This window comes from Halichoerus grypus, chromosome 3 (genome assembly GCF_964656455.1).
Source record: "Halichoerus grypus chromosome 3, mHalGry1.hap1.1, whole genome shotgun sequence".
NCBI classification, from domain to species: Eukaryota; Metazoa; Chordata; class Mammalia; order Carnivora; family Phocidae; genus Halichoerus; species Halichoerus grypus.
In genome coordinates, this window is record NC_135714.1 from 187,831,468 (window position 1) to 187,847,054 (window position 15,587).

General features: G+C 43.0%; 1 protein-coding gene across 1 annotated transcript in view; it reads left to right on the forward strand.

Moving 5' to 3' along the window:
• Positions 1-2,939: 2,939 nt before the first annotated feature.
• Positions 2,940-15,587, forward strand: part of PDGFRL (platelet derived growth factor receptor like) — a 65,302-nt gene continuing 52,654 nt past the window's right edge. The window contains exon 1 of the mRNA XM_036085013.2: positions 2,940-3,175. Coding sequence (XP_035940906.1) covers positions 3,121-3,175 — 55 coding nt within the window. The 5' untranslated portion in view covers positions 2,940-3,120. The remainder of the gene's footprint in view (positions 3,176-15,587) is intronic.

Genomic DNA, 15,587 nt, shown 5'->3' on the forward strand with positions numbered 1-15,587 from the left:
TCTGCTCGCTCTTCCTCGTCAACGAGCTGCAGGGGCTGGTGGAAAGAGCTCTTGAGTGAATCTGGACTCTTCTGGAGTCTGAGGCTTCCAGGCAATCCTCAACCTTCAACTGGATCAACAAGAAACGGTGATTACGCACTGCCTGGAACAGAGTAATTTCCTAACAAATTATTATTACTTTCCAGAAACTGGCGGTGGAATACAAAATTTAATAAGACACAATTCCTGCCTTCGAACTCATAGAATAGTGCAGGGGAAAGAAGCATAACCAGATTCACGGCTAAATTCTGCCTTTTGTTCTAAATGCTATGATAGAAGTTTTCATTACCAGAGAAGGGCTAAGCCCAGCTGGGAGGGGGCAAGATCTGAGCCAAGTCTTGGAGGGCAGGGGAGGCCAGGATCTGGGGTGTGGCGAGAGGGCAGGCAGGTGTATAACAGGGGAGGGGGCTATTTGGGGCGGAGGGAACCACAGGAGCAGTGGACCCACAATGATGGCTGGGGGTGGGCGAGGGCAGTGTGCTGTTAGTGTGGAGGGCATGACAGAGAGTGGCACCGAGAGAGACAGCTGGAGAGGCCAGCAGGGCCGTGAACTTGGCTGTCCCAGCCTTCCCAGAGGGCTTTTGAAGAGTTTCAATTGGGTTAGATTTTTAGAGTATCATTCGCACATAGATGTAATTGCTGGAATTGTTGGGGTGCAAGAAGAAGGGGCAGGGAGATCAACTAGGAGGCTGTGGAGCGAGGAATGACAGCAAAGAGGGGTGGCCTTTAATGCAGTCAGCAGGTAGACCAGGCAGGGCCTGGAGACTGGGGAGTGGGGGACAGGAGGTGTAGACTGAACCCAGGCTCCAACACTGGGTAAGAGTGAAGTCGTCAGCGTCATGGAGTCAGAATGAAAAGGGATCTCCGTGGGGGCAGACCGGGCAGATTTGGCACTCCTGTGTGTGCTCCCCAGAAGGAGACACATCCCATTATGGTGGTGCAAATGCTTGTCTTCACGCTAGGATCCACTCTGTAAAATAGCAATGAGGTCTCCGCCGTCATAATAGGACACACCTTGTAAACACATGTGGAAATAATCATCTAGTTCGCTGCCTCTACCAAGGAGAGAGCCCAAATCTAGAGAGGCGGAGGGAGTTGAGGGAGGAGTGGAGAGCTTGTGGCAGTGTCAGGACCTGAGCCCTGATCTCCCGTATTCCCAGGCAACTGTTCTCTCCACCGCCCCCAAGGAGCAAAGCGGGCCCCAGAGCTGGTGACAGTAGGTGGGATTCTTGCTTCCTCCGGCATGAAGAGGCGGATGAGCACTGGTTTGTGCTGAGCTTCATGCCTTCAGTGCTGAGGGAGACGTCCCCTTCCTGTTATTTTGAATCAAGCTCACTTGAATGGTAACGTTTGAATGAAGTGGGCTAGAGGTCCAGACCCTGCTCCTCACCTGGGGGAACGTACCTGCAAGCTGCTTGGATCATAGGAGTCTGCAAGCTCAGAAACCTATGACCCTCTCTGCAGAGGGGCACATTAACGCTAAATCCTCCAACCCACCACAGCCCGCCTCCCGCACACCCCCCGTCCCCCCGCTATTGCTTCAGTCTCCTCCCCACACTACTCCCACAGCGAAGCTACCCCTCCAGCCTGGCCGGCCGGCACTACCCAGCCAGGCCTTGCTTTGTGCCTTGGTCCACGCTCTCCTGACCACAGGCCAAGGCCCCCTGCACTCCCTCCTCTGTTTGCCAAAGTCGAGCCCTAGCCGGTGAGTTCCCATCACTCCTCCAACCTGCACTGATTGCTCACCCCTCTGAACTTTGCCACTACTAGTAGCATATGTTAGACCATGTAGCATTTAATGATCTGTTGGTTTGCAAAACTATTTCCTTTTCCTTTTAATCACCTCCTCAGCATGCTTTGAGAAGCTCACAGAAGGGTCCATGGAGCACCAACGAACCTCTCTGGGTTTCCTAACCTGAAGAGGCTGGGGAAGAGTTTGCTAGAATTGAGGAGCCTCCTGAGAGAATATAGATAGTACATTTAAAAGAAGCCCAAGGTGCTGATTTTGAATCAGAAGGAAAGATGTGTTTGTTTGTTCGTTTTTTAAAGATTTTATTTATTTATTTGACTGAGAGCACAAGCTGGGAGAGCGGCAGGCAGAGGGAGAAGCAGGCTTCCTGCTGAGCAGGGAGCCCGCTGCAGGGCTCGATCCCAGGACCCCGGGATCATGACCCGAGCTGAAGGCAGACGCTTAACAGACTGAGTCCCCAGGTGCCCCGGAAAGATGTGTGTGTATGTGTTGGGGGGCCAGAGGCACTGATGCTGTTACTTGGAACTCTTTTCTGGCACAGTCCCTCCTGCACACCCAACTGAGTGTCGTGTAAGGCAATGGGACTTCTGAATAAAAAGGCCTGAGTGCTTTCTCCAAAAGCTCTGCTGGAATACTGAGGAAGGAGCTGGCCTGCTGTGGGTCCCTCTGATGGAAGGCCAGCTTCCGCATTTGGGAGCCCCAGGGTTCTAACATCTCCGCGGCCGGTCCCAGCAGGAACAGGGCTGGGTGCAGAGCCCATCTCTGGCCAGACACAGAGCAACAGCAAAAACCGCTGAGGGCAATGGTCTTGTTAGTGCAAGTGGCGGACCTGGGAATAAACAGAAATATTTAGGGGGCACTTTTTACAGAGCATTCCAGCTCTGCCTGAGAGTGCTGGTGACATTTGGATAATTATGGTTAAACATGACCCCATCGGCACCTGCAGGATTACACGGGGCCTCGTTGAAGTCCGTGAACTTGATGACACGCACAGATGGAGAAATTCTAGGAATGACTGTTGTAATTGACATCTTGCCCTTAGCCCTTCCCCAGTGCACACGAAAAAGCGCCTCTCTCCACTGCTCCGCCAGGGGGCAGGAGAGGTCACATTACACAGAATTTAAAAAAAAGAAAAGAAAAACTCAACTTTTCCCCCAAACTGGTTACCACCTCAGGAAACAGAATCCTCCAGCTGTGGCGTCCCAGACGCCCGCCCCGACACGCCCCTCGCCCGCCGCCTCTCCCCTGCGCCCTTGCCCTTGCCCTGTGCCGTCGGGTGCTCCTCCGGCCGCGGTCCCAGCACCTCTGCCCGCGCGCCCTTTGCCCTGAAGATGAAGCTTTGGCTGCTGCTTGGTCTTCTGCTCGTGCACGAAGCGCTCGAGGAAGGTGAGTGACCCTGGGCGGGGACTACCCAGTTTGTGCCTTCATTTAGCCTCGATCCCCGACCGAGGCCCTCCCGCAGCCGACAGTCCTCCAGCCAGCTCTTTTTATAACTTTTGACTTTCCAAGGCTTGGCTTTGGCCCTGCCCGGTGCACCTGCCTCTTCCGACCCCCTCTCCACCTCCCCGGAGCTCCCCTGGGAATAGTGGCCACTACCCCTTCCCTTAGGGTCCCCACTAGGACCGCCCCAGCGCTCCCCGAAAGCCCTTGGCGGGCAAATCGAGCATCCCCCGCCAGCGCCTGGTCCAGCCCCCAGTGTCAACGTGTCTTTCTGGGAGGTGGCGGCGGGAGCGCGCCTTCTCCCCGATCTCCGCTTCTGAGGGCGGTGCCACCCAGGCAAGGCAATTGCTGGATCTTTGGCAAAATTTGAAGTGTCCTCCTCCTAACTGCAGTCCTTGATTTATTTCGTATACGACCTTGGGCTTGGATCCTGCAAGATCTACCTAATCAAAAACCAGCAGCTGTTAACACTTCTTAACTGATTGGGAAAAGATGAAGAAAGTGCATTTTTGTAGAGCATATGGGCTCCCTTGTGCCTCTTTATTTTTTTGAGTGTGTGCCTGTCCTGGGCTCAACCTGTTGTTTAGACTCACAACCAGAGTCAGGCTGTGTGTGTGTGTGTGTGTGTGTGTGTGTATTCTTGTATCTATATCTATGTTTATATATGACTTTAGCATTTGTGTTGTTGGCCCCAGTATTCAAACAGTGTTATTTATTTGTACAGTACATTTGGCGCATGGGTACATCCTGGTATCCTGGAACCTTCTGTGGAATTTCTCAGCTACAGACACGATTTTTGCTTAGTTTTGCTTGAAAGCAGCTTTTGCTGTTACGCAATCTCACTCTGGAGCCACCTCAACCTGGCTCACATTTTATCCACTACTCAATCCTGAGCAGTTCCTGTATTTCCCCATGAAATGGAAGCATTTGCGCCCCAAAACCACAGTCTAGTTTGCAAAGTCCAAGATGGTCGTTGGGCTTGAACCTGAGGTGAGGACCCTCCAGCCCCAGAGACTTGCTGAATCAAGTGTAGGCAATGCTTCTGCACCAGGAGCTTCTGCTTGGCACGAGGTCACATTGTAAAATGCACTATTAAAAGCCTCCTGGCAGGTCCTTGAATGTGACTGCTCAAGTGTCAGAAATGCAGAATCTGGTTTTTTTTTTTTTTTAATAGGGCAGGAGATGGCCAGACAAAATAACTTCAAATAGCCCACTCACTTGGTTATACAGTTCACCCACGATGCCTCCCTCCCAGGGTCAGGAGGCAGGCTCACCCACTGCCTCCCGGATCCTTCCCAGCCAATATGTGTCCAGACTATGAAGATGATTACAAACATCTGCCCGAATCAGTTAGCATCTGTTTAAGTCAAATGCAATTCATATAAACAATAAAACTTTACGAGCCAATCAGAGAAAGTTGAGCACGAAGGCTAGTTTAAAAGAAATAATTGATATATTTTAGGTGTGTTACTAGTACTGTGGTTTTGTTTTTAAAAGTATACATAGACTAGTTATCAAGAAACTATTGATTCCATAATGAGAAAAGTAAATCTGCTTCATTAAGTTATGTAACTGTTTTCCTAAACCTATTAAGAATGTCTTTGTTTTTTGTTTGTTGTTTGTTTTTTTGTTTTTTTCTTTGTTGAGGATCATGTGGCTGGCTGGGCCAGGAACCCGCCAAAGAGAGAGGCACATACAGAAGCCCTTCCAGCGCCAATCTCTGATGGGCAGGTTGGAATATGCTGCACCCTGTCCATCCCAAAACACACACTGCAGACGCAAGGCCCATGACTTGGCTTGTGCTTTTCTGATCATTTCTAGAAAGGGTCTTCTAATGGTAGAAGGCTTCCCTGAAAGCACATATTGGTTCTACATCTGCTCTACCCCAGTGAAGGTTGCCTTGCCTAAATCTGGAAAGCTTTGTTTACGTTTTTAGAAGTAGTGTTATTTCTTCTCGTGAGGAGTGGGAGCCCGAAGCGCACACACAGCTCAGGTGGCAGGAAAGTGAGGCAGGAGGACAGGTAATACACAGCCGGAGAGCCCCTTAGGGTCAGGCGCGGCGCACCGGCTTGTCACCATGTGTATAGAATACGTGCCGCTGTGTTTCCTCAGATGGTGGTGTTGTTTTTCCATAAAATATAAAATCACAAGCACTTACCAATATTTCATTTACATAAATATTTACATAAATACTTGGTTTGAATATATAATATTTAATTTAATAGATCCATAAAAATGGATTTGTTGCTTGTTTTGTTGAATTTACCCCAGGCCTTTGTCAATGCTAATGTGATCTTCAGTCTCACGTGGGCTTATTTTGTATCCTGTGGAAGGTTCTCGCTCTGGGAGGACTGCCGAGGGTTGTTGTGATGTGCAGACAAAGCAGCCAGATTTTTGAAGGAGGCAGGGAGGGAGACATGGCCCATGATTCCTCAACCAGGACCCTAGTATTTTTGTGTCTCAATGTATTCCTTGGAAAAGGAGTATAAAAATTAGTTATAACGAAAAAAGAATTGTAAAAATTCTCACCGTAATGTTTCCAAGCATGTGGGATCTTGGCCCATATGTTTGACATACAAAATAATCTCTGATCCTTAGAGCCCAAAACGAGAAAAGTCTGACGACAACAGAGAGACTGGGCATGTGCCACCCAGATGAGTGAGTCCTGAGGATTGATGCATCTCCCTGCACAGGGTTGAAAGGCCCTGACTCTGTGGTGCCCATAATCTAATGGGGAGGACAGAGAGTGGACAGACAAGAAAAGATAAAATATCAGGAAGGGCTAAGCGGCATGAAGAATCAATAACCAGGATGTATTGGTTTCCTAGGCCTGCTGAAACAAAGTACCACAAAGCAGGTGGCTTAGGACAACAGAAGTTGAGTCTCAGCCAGTTCTAGAGCCTAGCAGTCAGAAATCCAGGTGTCAAGAAAAAAAAAAAAAAGAAAGAAAAAGAGAAAAAAAGAAGAAGAAGAATGTAGCAGGAGGGGAAGAATAAAGGGGGGAAATTGGAGGGGGAGAAGAACCATGAGAGACGATGGACTCTGAAAAACCAACTGAGGGTTCTAGAGGGGAGGGGGTTGGGAGGATGGGTTAGCCTGGTGATGGGTATTGGGGAGGGCACGTTCTGCATGGAGCACTGGGTGTTATGCACAAACAATGAATCATGGAACACTATATCTAAAACTAATGATGTAATGTATGGGGATTAACATAACAATAAAAAAATTTAAAAAAGAAAAAAAAAAGAAATCCAGGTGTCCACAGGACCGTGCGGCCTCTGTGGCACTCAGTCTTCCTGCCTCTTCCTGGCTTTTGCTGGTGGCTGTCTGTCCTTCGTGCTCCCGGGCTTGTAGCTGAACCACCCAGATGGCTATCTCTGTTGCACGCGGTGGTCTGCTCCTTATGTGTCTTTGACTTCACGTGGCATTTTCCTCTGTGTGTGTCTCCCTTTTTATTTTTTTAAGATTTATTTATTTATTAGAGCGGGTGGGTGGGGGAGGGGCAGAGGGCGAGAATCCTGAAGCAGCCCACTCCCCCTCCACTGAGCACGGGGCTCGATCTCATGACCCTGAGATCATGACCTGAGCCGAAATCAAGAGTCAGATGCTTAACCGACTGAGCCACCCAGGCACCCCATGTGTCTCTTTTTATAAGGACAGCAGTACATTGGATTGGAGCCCACCCTAATGACCTCATATTAACTTGGTTACAACCGCCAAGATCCTATTTCTAAATAAGGTCACACCAGGGGGTACACCACATCAGGGCGTAGGACTTCATTGTGCCTTTTTGTGGGCACAAGTCAACATGTAACACAGAGTCTGAGGATGGAAGGGCCATGGAGGGAAGTGAAAGCATGGCTTGGACAGGAGAGTCAGGCCTGCCCGGAGAGAGGATGCACATGCAGCAGGTGTCGGGAAGAAGAGGCGCGCAGGCCAAGGACACGGGGGCCAGTGCGGCCTAAGAACCGATAGGTGGGAGACAGGAAATGGCAAAGCCTAGTAGGGCACAGGAAGACTCCGGACTTTATTCTAAATTAGATGGAAGTCACTGGAGGTTCTTGAGCAGAGGATTGCCCATGATGTGATCGAAGTTTTCAAAGGTAGGAGTGCTAGGGAGCAAGTTGGGAGTTTACAAAGGGAGCAGTTTTAATAGTTTATGTGCCAAGTGGCTTGGTCTAGCGTGGCCGCGGTGGATGTAGGCACTTCTCCCTACAGACTAGATCTGGCTTCTATGAAGCCGAAAAGATTTGCTGTTGGATTTGATGTGGCCTAGGAGAGAAAGGAAAGAACCATGTGTGACTCTGAGGTTTTTATCCTGAGCAGCTGGGTGAATAGAGTTGTCATATACTGGTAAAGGGACACTGGGGAAGGAGCCAGACTGAAGGGACCTCCAGAGGTCAGTTTGGACACGTTGAGTTTGAGATGCCTACTAGCTTTCCAAGTGGCAGTGCTGAGTAAGCGGCAGAATATTCCGATCTGGAGTTTAGAGGCAAAGTCAGGTGAGGACAAGGCAGCAGGTCTCGGCATATAAATGCTGCTGGTACCCAGGGGGCTGTGTGAGGCCACTTAGAGATTGAGTGTCGTAAACGATTGAGGTGAGTTGCAAGGATTAAGCCCCTGGGACTCAGGTCAGGCAGGCAAGGAAGAAAAGGAAGGGCTGCCAAACAGACTGAGAAGGAGTCGTCAGTGACGTTGGTAACAACAAAAAAATCAAAAACAAAGCGCTGTGTTTTAGGAGCCAGGCAAATAGAGTGCTTCGAAAAGAGAGTGATCATTTCACAATACACACAAATATCGAATCCTTATGTTGTACACCTGATACTTATATATCAATTATATTTTTAAAAAAGAGAGCAATCAGCCCTGTTCTAATGAATATTGTAAAGAATGTTTCAAAGTAAGGTTTTTATTATTATTGAAATATAGTTAACATACAGTATTACATTAATGTCATGTGTACAACATAGTGATTCCACATTTATATCCATTATGAAATGCTCACCACCATGACTGCAGTCACCATACAAAGTTATTTCAGTATTATTGACTATAGTCCCTATGCTGTACTTTACATCCCGTGACTTATTTATTTTGTACCTGGAAGTTCGTACCTCGTATTCGCCTTCACCTATTTTACCTGTTCCCTGGCCCCCTCCCCTGCTTTGGTAACCTGTAGACTATTTCTTATATCTATGAGTCTCCTTCTGTTTTGTTGTGTCTGTTCATTTGTTGTTTAGATTCTACATATAAGTGAAATAATACAGTGTTTGTCTAACTCTGACTTACTTCACTTAGCGTAATACACCCTAGGTCCATCCATGTTGTCACAAATAGCAAAATTTCATTTTTTATGGCTGAGTACTATTCCGTTGTTATATATAACACATATTTATCCCTTCATCTATCAAAGGACACTTAGGTTGCTTCCAAATCTCGACTGTTATAAATAATGCTGCAATGAATGTAGATGTGTATATATATATTTTAGAATTAGCGTTTTAATTTTCTTCAGATAAATACTCAGAAGTGGAATTGTTGTATCATATGGTATTTCTATTTTAGATATTTTGAGGAAGCTTCATACTGTTTTCAATAGTGGCTGCACCCATTTTACATTCCCACCAATAGTGCACGAGGGTTCCTTTTTCTCCACATCCTCGTCAACACTTTTTTGTGTTGTTGATTTTAGCCATTCTGACAGGTGTGAGGTGATCTCTCACTGTGGGTTTTTTTTTTTTTTAATAAAACCTTTTTTTAAAGATTTTATTTATTTATTTGTCAGAGAGAGAGGGGAGACAGCGCAAGCAGGGGGGAGTGGCGGGCAGAGGGAGAAGCAGGCTCCCCACTGAGCAAGGAGCCCGACGTGGGGCTCGATCCCAAGAACCTGGGATCATGACCTGAACCGAAGGCAGATGCTTACCCAGGCGTCCCTCACTGTGGTTTTGATTGGCATTTACCTGATGGTTGATGATGTTGAACAGCTTTTCGTGTGTTTGTCGGCCATCTGTATGTCGTCTTTGCAAAAAGTGTCTATTCAGGTTCTGTGCCCATTTTTTAATCAGACTGTTTTTTTGGTGTTGAGTTGTACAACATCTTTATGTATTTTGAATATTAATCCCTCATCAGATACATAATTTGCAAATATCTTCTCCTATTCAGCAGGTTGCCTTTTCCTTTTGTTGATGATTTCCTTTGCTGTGCAAACCTTTTCAGTTAGATGTAGTCTCAATTGTTTATCTTTCCTTTTGTTGCCTTTGCTTCTAGAGAGATCCAAAAAAATATTGCTAAGACCGGTGTTTAAGAATTTACTGCCTCTGTTTTCTTTTAGGAGTTTTATGGTTTCAAGTCTTACATTTAGGTCTTTTATCCATTCTGATTTTATATAATGATTTGTATATTGATTTGACTTTTGTATATGGTGTAAGACAGTGGTCTAATTTTATTCTTTTGCATGTAGCTCTCCAGTTTTCTCAACACCATTTCTTGAAGAGACTGTTTTTCTCCCCATTGTATATTCTTACCTCTTTTGTCATAGATTAATTGACCATATAAGGGTTTACTGCTGGATTCTCTATTCTGTTCCACTGATCTGTTTGTCTTATTTGTACCAGTACCACACTGTTTTGATTATTGTAGCTCTGTTGTGTACTTGAAATCTGGGAGCATGATACCTGAAATTTTGTTTTTCTTTCTCAAGATTGCTTTGGCCTTCTAGGGTCTTTTGTGGTTCCATTCAAATTTTAGGATTATTTGTTCTAGTTCGGTGAAAAATGCATTGATATTTTGATAGGGATAGCACTGAATCTGTAAATTGCTTTGGGTAGTATAGACATTTTAATAATATTAATTCTTGTAATCCATGAGCATGGTATATCTTTCCATTTCTTTCTGTCATCTTCATTTTCTTTCATCAATGTCACAGTTTTCAGAGTAGGTCTTTCACCTTTTTAGTTAAATTTATTCTTAAATATTTTATTCTTATTGAGGCAATTATAAGTGAGATTGTTTTCTTAATTTACATTCAGCTAGTTTATTAGTGTTATAGAGACACAACAGATTTCTGTATATTAGTGTTGTATGCTGCAACATTACTCAATTCATTTATCAATTCTAGTAGTTTTTTTGGTGGAGTCTTTAGGATTTTCTATATATATAATATGTCATCTGCAAATAAAGACAATTTTACTTCTTACTTATCGATTTGGGTGACTTTTTAATAAAAGATTTTATTTATTTGAGAGACAGCACAAGTAAGGGAGAGGTGCAGAGGGAGAAGCATACTCCCCACTGAGCAAGGAGCCCGAGGCAGGACTCCATCCCAGGACCCTGAGATCATGACCTGAGCCAAAGGCAGATCCTTAACTGACTGAGCCACTCAGGTGCCCCTCAGTTTGGATGACTTTTATTCATTTTTCTTCTCTGATTGCAGTGGCTAGGACTCCTGGTAATGTTTTGAATAAGAGTGGTGGGAATGGGCATCCTAGTCTTGTTCCTGCTCTTAGAAGAAAAGCTTGCAGCTTTTCACCATTGAATATGTTGTTAGCTGTGGGTTTTTCATATATGGGCTTTATTATGTTGAGGTATATTTCATCTATACCCATTTTGTTGAGAGTTTTTATCATGAACAGATGTTGAATTTTGTCAAATACTTTTTCTGAATCTATTGAGATGATCATATGGTTTTTATCCTTCATTTTGTAATATGGTGTATCGTGTTGATTGATTTGCCGATATTGACCCATCCTTGATTCCCTGGAATAAATAAATCCTATTGGATCATGATGTATAATACTTTTAATGTATTGTTGATTGTGGTTTGTTAATATTTTGTTGAGGATTTTTGCATCCATGTTCATGAGGAATATTGGCCTGTAATTTTCTTTTTTTGTAGTGTTTGTCTGGTTTTGATATCAGTGTAATAGTTGCCTCATAGAATGACTTTGGAAGCAATCCTTCTTCAGTATTTTGGAATAGTTTGAGAAGGTTAGGTATTAACTCTTTTTTTTTTTTTTTTAAAGATTTTATTTATTTATTTGAGAGAGAGAGAATGAGAGAGAGCAAGCACATGAGAGGGGGGAGGGTCAGAGGGAGAAGCAGACTCCCTGCCGAGCAGGGAGCCCGATGCGGGACTCGATCCAGGGACTCCAGGATCATGACCTGAGCCGAAGGCAGTTGCTTAACCAACTGAGCCACCCAGGTGCCCGGTATTAACTCTTCTTTAAATGTTTGGTAGAATTTACCAGTGAAGCCATCTGTTTCTGACTTTTGTTTGTTGGGATTTTTTGGTTACTGATTCAATTTAATTACTAGTAATCTGTTCAGATTTTCTATTTCTTCCTGATTCATTCTTAGAAGATTATATGTTTCTAGAAATTTATCCATTTCTTCTAGGTTGTACAATTTGTTGGTATGTCATTTCTCACAGTAGTCTCTTGCAATTCTTTGTATATCTGTCGTGTCAGTTGTAACTTCTCTTTCATTCTGATTTTCTTTATTTGGGCCCTTTTTTTCTTCGTGTGTCTGGCTGAAGGCTTATCAATTTTCTTTATCTTTTCAAAGAACCAGCTTTCATTTCATTGATGTTCTGTATTTTTTTTAATCTCTATTTTATTTATTTTTCACTCTGATCTTTATTATTTCCTTCCTTCTACTAACTTTGGGCTTTATTTTTTTTCGCTTCCAACTCCTTTAGGTGTAAGGTTAGATTTGAGACTTCTCTTGTTTCTTCAGTTAGGTCTGTATCTCTACAAACTTCCTTTTAGAACTGTTTTGTTGCAACCCATAGATTTTGGAAAATTGTGTTTCCATCTTCATTTGTCTCTAGGTATTTTTTATTTCTTTGATTTCTTCAATGGCCCATTAGTTGGTTAGTAGCATTTTGTTTAGCCTCCACATGCTTGTGTTTTTTTCTAGCTTTTTTTTTTCTCATAATTGAATTCTAGTTTCATATTCTTGTGGTCAGAAAAGATGTTTGATATTTCAGTCTTCTTAAATTTACTGAAACTTGTTTTGTGGCCTAACATGTGATCTGTCCTGGTGAATGTTCTATATGCACTTGTAAAGAATGTATATTCTGTGGTTTTTGGATAGAATGTTCTGTATATTTGTTAATTCTGTCTGTCTAATGTATTGCTCAAAGTCACTGATTCCTTATTGATTTTCTGTCTGGATGATCTATCCATTGATATAAGTGAGGGTTTTAGTTCCCTACTCTTACTGCATTACTGTGAAATTCTCCCTCTAGGTCTGTTAAAATTTGCTTTTGTATTTAGTGCTCCCATGTTGTGTGCATGGATATTTACGATGTTTATATCTTCCAGCTGGATTGATGCTTTTATCAGTATGCAATACCCTTCTTTGCCATTTTTTACAGTCTTTGTTTTAAAGTCTCTTTTGTCTGGGAGTCCCTGGGTGGCTTAGTCACTTAAGCATCTGACTCTTGATTTTGGCTCGGTTCATCATCTCAGGGTGATGAGCATGGAGCCTGCTTGGGATTTTCTCTCTCCCTCTCCCCTCCCTTCCCCGCTCACACTCCCTCTCTCTCAAATAAACAAACTCTTTTGTCTGATATAAATACTGCTATCCCAGGTCTTTTTTTTTTTTTTTTAATCTCCATTTGCATGGATAATCTTTTTCCATCCTTTCGCTTTTGGTCTGTGTGTGTCTTTAGCTCTGAACTAAGTCTCTTATAGTCAGCATAGAGATGGGTCTTGTTTTTTAATATAATCACTTACCCTATGTCTTTTGACTGGAGCATTTATCAACATTTAAAGTAATTATTGACCTATATACTTACTGCCATTTTTTTCATTGTTTTCTGGTTGCTTTTATAGTTCTTTCTGTTCCCTTTTTCCTCTCTTGCTTTCTTGAGATTTGATGACTTTCTTTAGTGCTATGTTTAGAAATCTCTCTCTCTCTCTTTTTTTTTTTTTGTAAAACTTTTCTAGGTTTTTGATTTTGGTTACCATGAAATTTATATATAACATCCTATGTATATAGCAATCTATTTTAAGTTAACTGTTGCTTAAGTCTGAACACATTCTAAAAGCAGTATGCTACATTTTTACCTTCCCCACGTTTTATGTATGTGACATCATATTATGTTTTGTGTGTGTGTGTATCCATTAAATAATTATTGTAGATATAGTTGATTTTACTACTTTTGTCTTTTAACCTTCACACTAGCTTCATAAGTGGTTGGTCCACTCTCTTTATTCCATTTGCTTTTACTGGTGAGATTTTTTCTTTCATAATTTTCTTCCACTTATGGCTCTTATTTTTCCTCTTTAAAAAGTCCCTTTAACATTTCTTATAAGGCCAGTTTAGTGGTGATGAACCCTTTTAACTTTTGTTTGTCTGGGAAAATTTATCTTTCAATTTTGAATGATAATTCTGTGGGGTTGAATACTCTTGATTATAGTTTTTTTCCTTCAGCACTTAGAATATATTATACCACTCCCTTCTGGCCTGTGAGGTTTCTGCTCAAAAACCAGCTGATAGTCTTTTGGGTGTTCCCTTGTACACAACTAATTGCTTTACTCTTGCTGCTTTCAAGATTCTCTCTATATATTTAATTTTTGACATTCAATTATAATGTGTCTTGGTATGGACATCTTTGTGTTCATCTTGTTTGGTGCTTTCTGTGCTTCTTGAACTTGGATGTCTATTTCCTTCCCCAGGTTGGGAACGTTTTCAGCCATTATTTTTCAAATAAATTTTCTTTCCTTTTCTCTCTATGCCTTCTGGCAACTCTATAATGCAAATGTTAGTATGTTTAACGTCCTAGAGGTTCCTTAAGCTATTCTTATTTTTTTAAATCTTGTGTGTTATTTCCAGTACCCTGTCTTCCAGATCACTGATCCATTTTTCTGCATTTTCTAATCTGTTATTGATTCCCTTTAGTGTATTTTTTATTTCAGTTATTGTACGCTTCAACTCTGATTGGTTCTTTTTAATATTTTCTTTCTCTTTTTTGAAGTTCCCACTGTATTCATTCATTCTTTCTCTGAGTCCAATGAGCATCTTTATGACCATGACTTTGACCTCTTTATCAGATAGATTGCTTATATCTCCATTTTGTTTAGTTCTATCTAAGGTTTTGTCTTGTTCTTTTGTTTGGAATATATTCCTCCGTCTCCTCATTCTCTCTCTGTGTTTGTTTCTATGTTTTAGGTAGATTAGCTACATCTTCCAGTCTTGAAGAACATGGTGCCATGTAAAGGGTGTCCAGTGGGGCCCAGAAGTGCTATCCTTCTTAGTCACCAGAATCACACATTCCAGGGTCACCTCGCGTGGGCTGCAGGTGCCTTCCTGCTGTGGCTGGAACACAGCTGCTGTGGGCATACTTTTGGGTGAGGCTGGTCATGTGGGAGTCACTTTGGGGGTGCACTGGTCCTGGCAGAGACCACCGACCTGGTGCAGTTGGGCAGGAGCTGTCAAAGTAAAATCTTTGTCCTGGAGTAGAAGTATTTATTCTTAGAAATTGCTATTTTAAGAAAATGATACTTTAAGAAATGGTAGGAGGGTATTTTGGAGTGGGGTTCTCAAAGCGAGTAGGGAAAGGAAAGCCTCTCATCTTTACATTTTCATCTCCCAAGTGTCATTGCTTTCCCACCTTCTCAGCGTCATTCTTGGGGAAGTGTATGTATTCTTCTGGGGTGTTTCATGAGGAATCAAAAAATTTGAGTAGAGCATGTTCATCAGTTTATATAACTCAATGGGGAAGCCCTGAGCTACTCAGCAAATTTATAGTGTGGTTATTTTCATGTGACCCTCACGTCAGACCTTTATCCTTAACTGTCCATGGGGAAAAAAAGGCAAACAGCTACAGATCTTTATATTAATGACTGTATTCATATCTAGTCCTCCTCTGAGCAGCTGTCAGTGATTCTGCTAGTGAATTTGTTTTTTTTCTTTTTTAACTCCTCCAACATAATTCTATAGAATTAGAGAGGTTAATAGGTCACCTTTATTTAAAGGTTTGATTGCAATCCTCAATTAGTGCTGAAGGATTACAGTCCTTTGTCCTGCTTACTTCTTGTTTTATAACATTTATTCATTTATTTTGGAGACAGGCTTTTCAGTGTCTCTTCACTTAGGGATTCTAATGTATGCCTTGGAAAAGCAAAACCAGCCCTTCCAGGAAGTTTGTACTCTTCTTCCTGGAATCATGTTCTGTTTGATTTGGAAATTCTTGTCAAAGCCTGGGGCATATCACACAAAGAAACCATTTAGACAAGGGTGCTATGCATGAGGTTTGTGCAAAAGAAGAGGAAGAAGAAGGAGAAGGAGAGGAAGGGGGAGGAGGAGGGAGAGGAGGAGGAGGAGGAGGAGGAGGAGGGGAGGAGGAAAGAAG